The 15,078-nt window shown below is 37.2% G+C and overlaps 1 protein-coding gene across 6 annotated transcripts in view; it reads right to left on the minus strand.

The window, feature by feature from the left end:
* CCDC146 (coiled-coil domain containing 146) overlaps positions 1-15,078 on the minus strand; it is a 72,813-nt gene that overhangs the window by 22,506 nt on the left and 35,229 nt on the right. For 4 of the 6 annotated variants that reach the window (XM_062632017.1, XM_062632016.1, XM_062632015.1 and 1 more), the window contains 5 exons: positions 11,420-11,629; positions 2,609-2,666; positions 1,890-2,066; positions 1,231-1,304; positions 757-984 (listed from right to left, as the gene is read on the minus strand). In XM_062632017.1, the coding sequence (XP_062488001.1) occupies positions 757-984; positions 1,231-1,304; positions 1,890-2,066; positions 2,609-2,666; positions 11,420-11,629 (747 nt within the window). The remainder of the gene's footprint in view (positions 1-756; positions 985-1,230; positions 1,305-1,889; positions 2,067-2,608; positions 2,667-11,419; positions 11,630-15,078) is intronic. The other 2 variants (XM_062632018.1, XM_062632020.1) reach the window with 1 other exon arrangement.

Here is a 15,078-nt window from a genome sequence, read left to right on the forward strand (position 1 = left end):
TGATAGTATTCCTAATGATGTCAGTGAGGTCTCACAGTCTGTTCTAAATATGCTACAAATTCCAGAGAAACTTTTACTTATAAAAAGAAAACACAATTTTTTAGTATGAGGAAATATTTATATGCATGCTTCACTTAAACATTTCAATTTAAAGCGTCACTATCCTTTAATACAAAACTTTAAATTCAAAAGTATTGCTGCTGAGCATATGGCCATGATTATAACTATACATCTTCCTCTTCAAAGAAGGAATCTTTTGAAGCCTTCAATCAACTCAACAGTTTATTTTACTTTAAGAAGTTATATAAGCTCACAAATCAAGGCAATATTAAAGAGATGAGTAACTGGTCCCCACTGAAACTCAGGAGCGGCTGCAGAAATCTATGATCCTCATTTGAAAAATGAAAATACTGACATATTCTTTTTCTTGTTCAATTTACTTTCTGTGGGTTACACAGAAAAAAAAATATCTTTTCACTGGAAAGAGAAACCCTCTTAAAAATGTCCCTTTCAGAGCAAAATCCAGTTGCCTCTCCCTGCATTTTATCAAGTGGTTATGTTTTCTGATGTTCTTCAAGCCAGATCCTAGATTGCAGTAGTTTATATAAACATTTCTGAAGTCAAAACCAAGCCTGATAATTTCAATTCCACACCACTTGCAGCACAAGACTTGAAAACATAAGCAATACAGCAGAAAAAAGAGAGATCTTTGAGAACACAGAATTGTTCACACATGCTACATGGCTTGTGTCTAACCTCTCTGCTATGATCACCAATCCTTTCTCTCTGTTAATTTCTAGTAATTTTGCCAAAGTACTGCATTCTCGTTCTTTGCTTTCTAGCAAAATATTTTTCTCATCCAATTCCTTCATTATAGCTTCTCTTTCTTGCAAAATCTCTTCAGTCTTGTTTTCAATGGCTTTCAGGGTACCATTTACCTCTCCTATTTGGTCATCAAGGGCTTTTTTCTTCTTCTCTTCATTGCTGTGGATATATTTCAACAAAACAGTAGGGGTTAACATTTCCACATGCATATTTAAATGTCAATGTTTCACTTCATATACTGTGTTTTTCAGTGCAGCACATGGATTTTAAGTGAATTATAGATGCTTTTTAAAATGTTGATCCTAATTTTAATCAACAGCTATACTCAGTCATCTCAGTAACAAACAGATGAAAAGAAGCCACACATATGTATTTATCTATATATAATTATTTATAGAAGCATACTTTTTTGTCCAATTTATTTTCTCAGCTTCTTTTCCAAGTTTTACTGGAACACCAAGGATCCTTACTAGCTCATCCTAGTGACAAAACAGAAAAGTTACATTAATAGCCTTAAAATCTGATGGCATTTCATAGAAGTAATATTCACCTACAAATGCGGTAAAAATGAACAGGAAATATATTTTGAATTACTTGAGTTTGTCCCAGGGAAATATAGCTGCTACTTCTGAAATTAAACATTAATAGTTACGATTTCATTATGTCTGCAAGATAAAAATTATGCTTGAATATTATTAATACATCTGATTATGTTACCTGTACCATGTAAAGTGGCAAAGACAGGGGTATGTTTTTTAGTTGTTGGCATAAATCTGTATTAACTTGGATCTGGGCATATGTTCGAGCAGCCTACAGTAACACAACATAGCAAACATGCCATTTTTTAATCAAAACCATGACTATTATTTCCTAAAGGAATAATAATGGATATGGGACAGCAGCATGTTTCACGCTTATTGAAAAATGATGTAATATATTATGTAATGCCATCTAATGAATTTGGAATGACAAAACAACATCCAGAAGATTCACTGTTTCCTTGGACAAAGCATGTGCCCATAAACACATACATACACACAGACACACAATTAATTTTGTGTTACTTTTAAATTAGCCTGCTTCTCTAGAAGCTTTTCCATTTCTTTCTTATCTATCAACACCAGCTTTTTCTTGGATGAAACATCTTCCTTTATTGCATTAATTTCCGCTTTCCTTTGGTTTACTTCTTTGCAGAGCTCATCACAATTTTCTTTCAACTGTTCAATTTTCTTATCTGTTCCCTTTAAAAATGAAGACAAGATTAACATTATTTTCACCATTAAATTTTACAAGCTTGTGGTGTTACAGGTTCATTAACATTGAATGGTGATAAGAGTTTTTACAAGGTATGAAATATAATCTTTTAACAAGATGTGTGCTGCTTCTATCAATAACCAGCAGAATTTTATCTCCAACAAAACCGTATTTATTCATCAGAATTTGTGACAGCAAATGCATTTTCCATACTGCAATCCCAGAACCATAAACCGGTACCTACCTTTACATGCAGTATCCATTTGATGAATATAGTAAAAAATGTTCTTGAGTAAACTTAAGAAGATCCAGATCTTTTCTGAATCAGTTATTCATCACTTGCCCTAGAGTTATCAAACCTGAATGATGTGATATAGGCTCTCCTATAATGTCTACCTCATGTTTTCTCTATGTATTCCAGATTTTAAATTAACTCTGGAGCTACTCACTGTGCAAACATTTTCATTCATGTTTTCATATAGTTGCTGACAGAACATAAACCATGGCTTTGCTCATGTTTTGTACTTACCCTGTCTTTTGGAATTCTTGCATATTCGCTTTCCAAAAGACTCTTTTCTTCTTGCAAACTACAGGAAAATTAAAACAAAACTAAATATATTAGTAATATAATAAATATTACTATAGTATAGTACATGGTAAAAAAGTATGGAAGCCTATCTCATGTTAGACCAAAATGTATGGTGAATTACCGTCAGGGACAATTGAAAAGTTTCCAGATTTAAAGGAAGGTTGCTGACTGGTAGCTGGAAGTCCTGAAAGACAGGTTGTTCATATGCAGGCTTTTTCTACAGTGCACACATCTAAAATTTGAACCTGATTATTCTTAGTCTCACCACCTCCTGCAGGGGTGCATTTATGCCTCATTCACCCTTGTCTTTACACTATAGTGCTACACTCACAGTTTTTCCCAACCTCAGAAAACAAAATGTAAACGTGGAAGTTTGGTCAATGAGAAAATGAACATGAGCCGGCTTCAGTGTGCACTTGCAGCCCAGAAAGCCAACCGTATCCTGGGCTGCATCAAGAGGAGCGTGACCGGCAGGTCAAAGGAGGTGATCCTGCCCCTCTGCTCTGCTCTCGTGAGACCTCACCTGGAGTATTGTGTGCAGTTCTGGTGTCCTCAACATAAAAAGGACATGGAACTGTTGGAACAAGTCCAGATGAGGCCACGAGGATGATCAGGGGACTGGAGCACCTCCCGTATGAAGACAGGCTGAGAAAGTTGGGGCTGTTCAGCCTGGAGATGAGAGGGCTGCATGGAGACCTCATAGCAGCCTTCCAGTATCTGAAGGGGGCTATAGGGATGCTGGAGAGGGACTCTTCATTAGGGACTGTAGTGACAGGACAAGGGGTAATGGGTTCAAACTTAAACAGGGGAAGTTTAGATTGGATATAAGGAGAAAATTCTTTCCTGTGAGGGTGGTGAGGCACTGGAATGGGTTGCCCAGGGAGGTTGTGAACGCTCCATCCCTGGCAGTGTTCAAGGCCAGGCTGGACGAAGCCTTGGGTGAGATGGTTTAGTGTGAGGTGTCCCTGCCCATGGCAGGGGGGTTGGAACTTGATGATCTTAAGGTCCTTTCCAACCCTAACTATTCTATGATTCTGTGATTCTAAGTGAGGCAAAAGAAAAGAGGAGGTGGGTTATAAATACCAACAAAACCAGCACACACCAAAGAAAGTGAAGTTGCTAGTGAGAAACTTTCTTCTTCCTTTGAGTGATTGCTCATGCACACCTTCACACTATGAACAACTGTAACTGAAGCTCCTCAAACCTCAACAGGGTCCTGTGAAAAAACATCCTGAAGAGACAGGAGTTGTAGACTAGCTCAGTGGGGTACAGTAGAAAACTAAACTGAATAGCCATGGTGATCTTAACCTATACTCAAAACTATGTTGCAAATTAAATTCAGGGAACAACAGAGACTTATGCCGAAGGAGGGAAGGAGGAAAGGAAAAGACAGGAAGGGTCTTAGATATTGTGGGTGTGTTTTTAGTGATGCTGCTCTGAGAAAGATGAAGGAGTGACTACAAAAGTGGAGCTGAACCAGCAAGCTTGTTGGACGTACAATAGGAGCTTCTTGGTGGCATTAGCCCTAGTGAAGAAACACACTGATAGATCCTCAGTGCATGTACAGAACAATTCTGCACCTCCAGGAGATAAATGGGCTACAGCAATCTGCATGCCATCGGAACAAAACTGAGCTTAATTAGGTCATTGTGCTATTGAGTTGGAACAAGGAGGAAGGTTCTCGCAATGTAATTAGAACCTCTGCTGATATTTCTGAGTCTCAGGCTATAAAGATTGCAGCTGGGGAATAGGTGGAACCACCAAATCCTCTGTCCTGACATGGCAAGGAATCAACTTTGGCACTTAGATTTGTGTTTGAAATTACAGCTGGTGTATGTGCTGGTCAGGCCTCCTGGAGACCCGGGAGAGTCTGTTAGAATAAATAACTAATTAAGGGGAGTATTAAGAGAAGGGACCAGGCTTTCATGGAATAGCTGTGTCACTTGGGGCTACAAACAATGCAAGGAGTCCTAGGCAGCCCCACAAGCCAACATATGTACGCAAAGCAACTACTACAGTTGCTTCTGAATGTGGCTGACACTGAAGAGAGGCAGCTGATTGGTATTTCTTTTTTTCTCTGAAACCTTTCAGCATCAGCCTAAGACTTTGCATGGTGGTGGTTCAGGTACCACAAGGTGGTCATGGGAGAGAGATAAGTCTCCTAGCAGCCAGCCCCATGGAGGATCATCACTAGGATCTTGTGCTCGGTTCTTTATCAGTGTTGACACAAGGTGCAAACCCACTACCCCCTAAAATTTTTCTTTTATTTTGGTCCTCTAACAAAAGAAGCAAAGCTCATACCTGGAAGCCTCAGGCAACATCTTTACAATCAAGGAAAGACAACAGTCAAAAAGAGAATTGGGTTGGTGGTGTTGTAATAAAAAAAGATAATAATAAATAAAAAGATAATGAAGAATAAGCTCTGGCTGAGATGAAGAGAAAAGAGAAAATAAAGGCATAGAGTAGATGTTGTTGATTTATTGCACATACGCATATTTGTATGTGCAGAGTACAAATACGCCTCTTACAGGGACTGCTAAGTCTAAAACTAATTTGAATGTGAGTGTCTGAACACTGATGGAGTGAATGAGTTTGCAAAAAAAATCTTTCAAAGAAAAAAGTTGAATTTAGATCAGTCTTCCCCCCAAAATGATAAAATTATTTACAAAAGAAAAAATTCTATGGCAAAATCTATTATAACTTAAGAAATTGCACAGAAAAGTGAAGAAAGACATGGGTATTTTCGGAGGTACACAATGCAAGTGCATGTGAATTAAGGAAACACTATAAGGCGATTTCTTCTTTGCTGCAGTGTGGCTCAGGAGCTACTAGTTTCATGTTCCACTGTTTAAAGTCAATAAGAGGGATCAAACTGCATTTAAGACTGAGCTACTTCAATTCTGTGATGGCAGCTTTGGTCTGCTCCCATGTACCACATCCATAAGCTGCAACTGAGTATGTTGTATTGGAATGCCATGTGGGTCAAACACAATGCTTGCACCTTACCAACAGGTTGTCTAAATGTATAAATATATTAATAAGGATAATTCATATTCCCAACACATTCTGGCAGGACTCCTAGTTGAGGTCCTTGGGAATGGCATAATCACACTAATTATAAAGAATTTCCACTTTGCACAAATACCCATAACTGACTGCCACAAAAAATTAAGTAAGTCTTGTGCAAACTGATTAAAGAGATACTGCCTTGCCTGTCATCAGTCCATGCTGTGCCATCTTTAATATCATGCCAGATGATCAAAAGAGAATCCCGAAAACCAGAAGGGAGAGCAAAGTTGACATGTTTGTTTTTTTTTGTCAAATTCCTCACTCATGAGGGCAGATTCTTGTGGAGCCATTCCAGTTTCTCAACAAAGGCTTTTCCATGCAGCAAAAGTAAAATGATTTGAACACCTCATTTTCTGTGATCTAAACAAAGGCAACACTGACAACAAGCACCAAGTAACCAAGTTGCCTTAGGCAGACCAACTACTTCCATGCAAAAAGCAGTGAAAAGTTGAAAAGAAATGGTGGTAAAAGAAAGAAGTTAAATCTCTCCCTTTTGAGCAATGAGTTTGGTCCAGCTGCCCACATTCAACAATTAGATAGGTGCCCTTGTGCTGTTATCCCTAGGCTTCCTTATTGTCAGGGATGAAAGCAAGAACCTCCAAAGGGCAGGTCATCTGACATCCCACTTGCCTATTTTAGGATGAGATAAATGAAAGGCTGAAGATAACGTATTTCTCTCTGTTGACTCTAAAGGGAGACCAGGATGATTAACTCAGATTAAGAAATCAAATACGATTCTTCACAGATTTAAGTTCAATTTCTGATTTAATAGCTGTATAAACACAGAAGCTTAATGTAAGCAGAGAAAATCTGGTCTTTTCATTTAGCATCTGAATCTTGAAATCTGTGATACATGAACATCAGCCTCCTGACTGCCTATAAAATAGACATTGATCACAAGAACAAACCAAATAGCTGCAAGCAGCATTAGGCATTTATAATTCCCATTGGTTTATAGCCCTTCGTTGATAAGTGTATATTTCAACACCATGTGGGTTTTAATATTATTATTATTATCCCTGTATCAACATACATAGTGAAAAAAAGATGAAATCCTTAAGTTTAAGCATTAATGTTCACAAATGTTTCCCACGTTGCTTTACTTATTTTCATGAAGCTTAATAGCAGTCCTGTACCTGTAAAGCTATCATGGATGCAGATATAATGAGTTAAAAAAAAACGCTCAGAAAATTGGATCATTAATAAAAATACATTCCAGCCTTTTCCCTGAGAGATGTCTACAGCTGCAAACTGACACAGAAATAAAAAAGTCAGAGAGATTAAGAAATGTAGCGGTAGTTGTCAGCAGAGGTTCATTTCAGTTCCTTAGCTCACAAATAGCCAGGACCTTGTTATCATTACAAACCCCATAATGCAAGAAAGCAGACTCCTTCAGATACTCTGACACATAACTGGGATTAGCTGAGGAGCCCATAGAAGGTGCTCAGCACCTCACAACTAAAATGCTAGTGACCACAAGTAGAAGATGTGACAGCCAATAAGATGCCAGCATGAGATTTCTGCAAAGCTTTCAGCTGTAATTAGTTTGCATGTACTGGAAAATGCAGTCATAAGACTAGTTTATAACAGCTTCAACTCAACTCTATTCATTTTACATATGACTTGTAATTCTTCACTAGAAAAACTATGGACAAGACCCTAACATTTCACTTTTTATTTATTAGGTGACTAACCCTGAAATAATTACAAGCATTGAAATAATTTTCCATATTTGCAATGTTTCTACAAGGACAAACTCAGTTTTGCAATTGTGACTTGCATGCAATAGCACATGCTACTTCAGCAAATAGCTGTTTTGCTACCTGCACAAATGACTGTGAGGGCTGTAGACTGGACTCAGACTTTAAAGTAAAATTCTTTCCAAGGATTAGGCACCTTTAATCTCACAATCTCTTGTTATAGATAATTTCATTACAAATTAATTGCTTACTTTTAGGTATATGGTTTAGATGATAAATTTAGATGATATATTTATTATTTCTCAATAATAAATTGTTGTTACTACTGCCTTATAAAAAAAACCAGCTCTTTATTTGGTCTCACAAACCAGGACTCTAAGCCTAACATGGGCAATAAAATGAAAAGTTTCCTCAAGCTAGAACAAATCCTTGTGATCACACTGAACTTTTCCTAGCACTAATCTGATTTTTTGGTCTATATTCCTCTTTATGAATGCTTGTTCAGTCCCAGTTATATGGAGAAACTTCACGGCTCTGAATGCAGCTGTACCAGAACTGAACTGGGATCACTGTTTTTCTTTTACTTTATTACACTTGCCTCACAGTTTTAGAGAGGAAGAATACTCCTGGATTCAGCTCTGACTTTGGGGTAGGAGCCTAGATTTTATAATCGCAGTAAAATCCTTCCAACTGCTGCTCCCCTTCCATGCTGAACACTCACGCACACACTAGCAACGAACCCAGTGCAGCAGAGCAGAAACATGAACTGGAAGAGGAGGCACACCACAGCTGTGCAGACACCCCCGGCGTGACTTCCCTGACAGCTGAAGGGCATCAGAGCTGGTTCTGAATACCTTGTGCACCTATTCAAGCTATGAAAAAAGTCACAGAATACCTGAAAATCTGCTGATACTACAGTGCTTAAATAAAGAGTTAAACCAGAAGATGAAATATCACATTCACCTGTCGAAGTTATCTGATCTGGAAAAAATTGTTTACAGAGGCAAGAAAACAGGAAATGAAATACAGAAAAGAGACTATAGAATACTAAAGAACCTCAAGACAAAAAATAACTTTGCTAATGTCATGGTATATCTGTATGACTCTTCAAGAAAAAAGTTTATTGTTGTCAGATTTGAATCTGAGTGCAAAAAGGTTACTAAGCAAAAGCAGGAAGTAAAGGCAGCAGAGACTAGAAAGATGCTTCAGAGAGAGAAAGGCTTACAGAAACGGAAGCAGAAGATCTGCCCAAGCTTGCTTTCTCTCCCAGCTCAGCAGTATTTCTGTGTAGACAAGATCCAAGACTTCTAAGAAATGGATAAAGCAATAAATGACACAGAAATTCCCTTCAAAAGCTTTTCCCTTCCATAATCCCCACCTACCATACATGAAAAGGTAAATAAGCAATGTTTGTTTTGAGACTAAACAGCCATTAGTCATAATTCCCAAAGAGAAGTTTACTTGTAAGTGCCAGGCACAGCTGGGGCCATATTAACACAGTTGGACAACAACGGTAACTGTGCTCCAGAGAGATTAAGGGCCAAAAAAGGTTGGAGCATGAGTTTCTAACCTTTTGAGAAATGAAGGAAACCAAGCACTTACATAACAGCAGATTTACTTATAATATCTTTGATTTAGCTTCCCCTCTGTCTGTGACACCACCCATGCTCACAGATGTTTTTAGAGGCCGTTGTTGTATTATTTGCATAAAACTATCTGGCATATAGATCTTCATTTTACATCAGTGTTACTATTAGACGAACTGTACTTCACAAGTCCATTCTGGACATTCATTTTGACTGTCCTTCACAGGCACCAAAACCATCCCCTCTTTATAAACATGTATTCACATCCATTATCTGTTTTCTTCAGATCTCATTTCTAGTTCCCCACTACATTCACTCATCTGTTCTCCACAGTCCTGTTCATTCCACACTACTTCAGCATTAAACCCTCTCATTTCTGGAAAGCACTATCTTCTCTCACACTAAACAAATTGTCCACACATAACCAAGGCACATCCTCCTCACTGCACACCCACAATATGCATAAACCCCAGTGGGGCCACCTGGCATGAAACAGATTCCAAGCAAGGAGCAATTAAATAATCCGTAGTTCTTCAGTTTAGAAAGTTGACAAATTAAGGGGAGGGGAGTACAGAAGATATCAATCAAACTATCCTGCAGCAGTGACAGTGAAAACCATTGTCTCATCCAGCACAAGAACTATAGGGTATAAAATGAAGCTGATTGATAGGAGCTGATAGGAGTCAGGTTCAAAAAATGAAGGCAGTGGCAGTTCTTGTGTAGCTAATCTATGGAACTCATTGCCCAGTGTGTTGCAACGCCAGAAGTCTATATACAAAGGAGGAAACAGAAGAAGTACAAGGAAGAGGGGTCAACTGAGGACTCCTAAATGCAGAAAACTACATTTGGCTCATAAAATCCCTGAATTACAAATGTCTGTGGGCTGCACTTTTGGTCGCTGTTAGATACTGTGCCATATGGACCTCTGGTCAGACTGTACAGCTGGTTTGATCTCATGCAATACATAAGACCAAACAGAGGAAGTTTCTTATTAAAATGAAAGAAAATTTTTCACAGCCTGACTGACCCAAAACAGTGTCTTTTTAGTCTGCAAGATAGTATATTTAATTCATATATAAAAACTAATTCAGGAAATGTGCAAGGGTAATTGAAACAATGCCTAAACTGTGTGATATGTAAGACAGAAATCTTTTTGTCCTGAGGCAGAAAATACAGTATAAGTAAATAATCATATAAACATATAAGTAACCATATAAACATATAAATAACCATATAAACATATACACCCCCTTCATTTTTTGGAAAAGTGATGCAAATTCAATGAAAAACATTCATGAGATATGAGCACAAATGGGTAAAAACCATGATATTTTGAAGAGCTCATTTCTGGACTGCTTGGAAATTGCAATAAATTCTGTGTTTAATAATTATTTCAGGAAACTATGTTGCTTAGTTATCTCATAACAAATAATTTTTTCCAGATGCTTTCCATGTTTCTTTATTTCTCCTACTCCCAATTTGCTGCTTTCTCAAGTTTCTTTCCCTCTTAGAGCAAACACTTGGCTCTAAAAAAAAACAAAATCAAAGAAAGACTGCCAGAAGAAAATCTGCTCTCTGCAGTCAGTACAGTGCCCCTGCTCTCCTTGCAGAAATACAGCTTTAACTGCTGAGCTGCTGACATCATTTATTTGTATTTCTATATGCCAATTGCACTACAGCTGGACTGAAGATAGATAATAACAGCAAGCACCCCACAAAATGAAAATATGAGTTCATCTCTGTATTTTTATAAATGCAATAGTACTGTTTGTAATTTTACTATAAAAGCATCAAGTGCAATACGCTCATGTATGCAGATATTTAAAATACATACAATATCAAGCTTATACTGGACTTTTTTCTTTTTATAGAAATGTCAAGTATTCACTTCTTTCACAGCAAATTATTCATTTTTCTAACATGAGACTATACAAGTACTTCTCCTCCTTTAAGTACCTGAATAGAACTTGAATACTCATTCTGATGTTAAAAATAGCATTGAGTCTATTTATGCCATTGTTTCCATAAAATCCCAGTCACCAGGTCTCTGAGACTGTTTAATCATCTGTATAAAAGGTGTCCTAGACTAGAACTGTTCCTGTTAATTTTGCCTAAATAAACATTAAACATGCAATGTAGTAAATTTTAAGCAGCATTTCAAAGGATACCATGGCATGTTCTAAAATGAAAATGATCTACAAATCTCACACCAGGGTAGTTTTATTCATCACTAGAAATGTTGCTGTTTCTAGGAAAAGTTTGTAGCACTTTATTTAACAACAGCCATCAAGAAATGTGTTCATATAAGATGAGGAGGAGATTGAACTATATTCTATGTTAGTGTCTTTCTAGGTGACCCATGATAAAAACAGCAACGTTTGACTACTATCACCTACCATTTTATCTTGTACTGAATGTCAGATTCTCTTTCTTTAATAGCACTGTATTCATTTTGGCAACTAAGAAATTGTTTCCTTATTTGTAAAATTTCACTGGAGGATTCTTCAGGGAACTGTTCTGCTTTTTCCAGTTCATGTTGTTGTTGTTCCAGTTCTACACTAAGACGTTTGGCTTCTTGCAACAGCTGGATCTCAGATTCCTGTAAACTACATTAAATAGAAAAAAATTTAGAACTAGGCAATGAGAAGCATCAGCTTTGTATTTATACTTCTTTACCTACCTACAATATTAAATTAAAGGTTTTCAAGATGAGATGGGATTAAATCCTGAATAGTCTGGTCTGACCTCCTAGTGGACCCTGCCTTGAACAGGAAATTGGATCACAGACCTCCTGAGGTTTATCCAAATGTGGATTGTCCTGTGATGCTGTGAGAGCAGTGGAATCTCATGTGAGGTGGGGTTCTGCATACCTAGAGCTGGAGTAGGATTCATCTCGTCTAATTTTAACCAGATAAAAGACAGTTAGTTAGTTTAATCTATTTGCCTAGCACCTCCTAGAACCAGTGAAGGGACAGAGAATCCATTTTATTTGAAGAAGTGCCAAAGGCTAGATCTGAATCAGCGTGGGGACCAATAACAGGGAAGTATTCACCAGGACAAGGCCCAGTCTGGGGTCTGTGACACCTTTAAGTTCTTAGTAAATACCAGGACACCTACCCTGTGGTGAATTGCATGTTGCTATTGCTGTAGTGTTAACAATATATGAAATAACTTATTTAATGATACAGAAGCAGCAAATACATTTGTGGACTTGGTGGAAGCTTACTATAAAGCTTGTAGACATGATCTGACTTGTATCACTGAGGTCTAGGTTCACAGAAACAACAAACTGTAATATTCCGTCTATGTTAGGAGACTGGTATTCATAATATACTTAGGAACCTATGCATGATAGATGAGTAACAGATCTGAAAGGCTGTTAGCATTGATTATTATGGAAAGGTATTAAAGGGAATTACAGTATGAAAATTCATATGCAACACACAACATATAAACCTTAGAAATGCTAAAACATACAAACATATATAACATAAACAGATGCTAAAGAAATAATTGTGTACATCTTCTCAATATTATGAAATTATAACTCTTGTATAACGGTATACTAAAATCAGTCAGAAATGATGTGGAAGAATAAAGAACATTATCCCTTGCCTTTTAGTAACTGAAAATATAATGCAATTTAATATTTTTGAAAACAAACAAATTTAGAATCTTCCATACTGAAAAAGGTATACACAAATTTTAGCTCAAAGATTACATTTATGGCTTAGCAACGAAAGAAAAAATACATATGACACCGAATGATAGAGTTGAGATGGTAACGATAAAAACAAAATACACAATTGACTACACTGCACAAACATAGCTGAAATAATACAACAGAAAAAGTTTCATTTTCTGTAACATTTCCATTTAGATAACCACTTCCTTTTTAAACAAGAAAATAAGAAAACCACAGACTTCAACAGGAAACAAGAGTGTGTCTTTATCACGAACAAGTAACTTCATGTCTGATGTATTTACACAGTAACTTTTTAAGGGAGAAAGAAATTACTTATTGTCACAAGATCCTACACAATATTTAAATACAGTTGAAGACAATGAAGACATAACTGGGCATCTAATGTACACATCTGGAATCATATGAGTTCTAAAGTAAGCTTGCCAAGTCTGATGTGTCAGCTTTTGAATTTGTGATTAATAATTTAACAGAGGCATAAGAAGGTAAGATTCCAAAACTGTCCATGAACTAGCATTATTGCCTGCATTTCTTACACCTTGGTGTGTCAGAGTATTCATACTGGGTTCCTAATCGAGATAATAAAAATGAAAATTTACAACTGAGCCACATGATTGTGTGACTAAATGGGTTTTCAGGGGCCAAATATGAGCTCAGATACAGCTCATATGCAGCTATAGATGCAGCCTCACTGCAAAGTGGATGGGTGAGACAGCACCAAAACAGAATGACAGCCTGTTCCCAGAATTTCAGCTGTGCAGCAAACATGAATTCAAATGCATGTAACACTTCGCAGAAATGTACCAAAGATGTTATCTGCCAGGCGCTATCTCTCAGCTTTATGGAATACCAAATTGTGCAAAACAGAAACCAAGAAATAAAGGACTCTAGATACCTACTTCAGATGTGCATGTTTACTGATATTAACATATGGACAAGTGAATCCCAGTTTTGATGTCTGAAAAGTCCTTAAAATATACTGGAGATCATGATCAGGTTTTAGTAATTGATTCCCCTTGCTTTCTTTTAGCAGAAAGAGAAATTTATCTGTGGGAATTAGTACTCATTCATGCATTGGTGTTTTGCTTTGATGCATGACTAGATCTAAGTAAAGAATGTGACATGATTCTCTTCAATTGACTTTCTTATAGAAGTATGACAATTATGTACTTTTGTAGAAAAAATGAGTGATGTAATGCACCACCTAACATTTTTATGCTTTTGCTGCATGGTGTTAATGGTAGTTTTATGTAAGACAGAAAAGACAGATGAGTCCTGTTTTCACTCAGCCCATATTCCACTTATTATACATGAAAAGAAATAGTCTTTATACAAAAGAATATTTATATCATAGAATCATAGAGTAGTTAGGGTTGGAAAGGACCTTAAGATCATCTAGTTCCAACCCCCCTGCCATGGGCAGGGACACCTCACACTAAACCATGTCATACAAGGCTCTGTTCAACCTGGCCTTGAACGCTGCCAGGGATGGAGCATTCATGACTTCTTTGGGCAACCCATTCCAGTGCCTCACCACCCTCACAGTAAAGAGCTTCCTTGTTATATCCAATCTAAACTTCCCCTGTTTAAGTTTTAACCCATTACCCCTTGTCCTATCACTACAGTCCCTAATGAAGAGTCCCTCCACAGCATCCTTATAGGCCCCCTTCAGATGCTGGAAGGCTGCTGCGAGGTCTCCATGCAGCCTTCTCAAAGAATATTATATACATATAATATGAAATATGTACTAATATGCTTGTATTCTTTCCAACCAAAGGCTGGTTTCAAATTAACACTGCTAAAAATCGATCAGGTTCAGCAGCTACTGGATTTCTACTTCAGTTCAGTGAACACCAGTACGGTAGAAACCTTCTCAGTTAATCCAAAAGCCTCGTAATATGGTTAGTTCTGAGCATTAAAATGTTTCTTGCATTTAGTAGTGCTGGTTTTAATTCTGCTTCCCAAAAATATTTGCTATTCAGTAAACTGGATAATGTCAGATGACTTCATACAGACTCAGAGCCTAATCTAACTCCCCATTTTATTAAGATGAAATTAGAAGACCCAAGAAAAACTGTGTTTTCAGGATTTTGTGAGCCCCTTTTCAAATTACTGTACATTATTTAGCACTGGTTGCTATTCAGATTGCCAGGAGGCACACCAAATTGCAGCATAACCCAAGTAAGCTGGTGCAACTTGAATTAGTTTTAGTATCCTTAAGCTTGGCTTTAGCTTCAATGACAGAATAGCCATGGTTTTATAAGCAGAGTTGCCATAAAGGTTTTGATGTCGACTGTCAGGGAAACTGGGCTAAAATATTGTTTATATGGTGGATATTATGGTACATACTAC

This window comes from Pezoporus occidentalis, unplaced genomic scaffold, assembly GCF_034315485.1.
Source record: "Pezoporus occidentalis ecotype Australia unplaced genomic scaffold, CSIRO_AGI_Poc_V1 ctg38, whole genome shotgun sequence".
NCBI classification, from domain to species: Eukaryota; Metazoa; Chordata; class Aves; order Psittaciformes; family Psittacidae; genus Pezoporus; species Pezoporus occidentalis.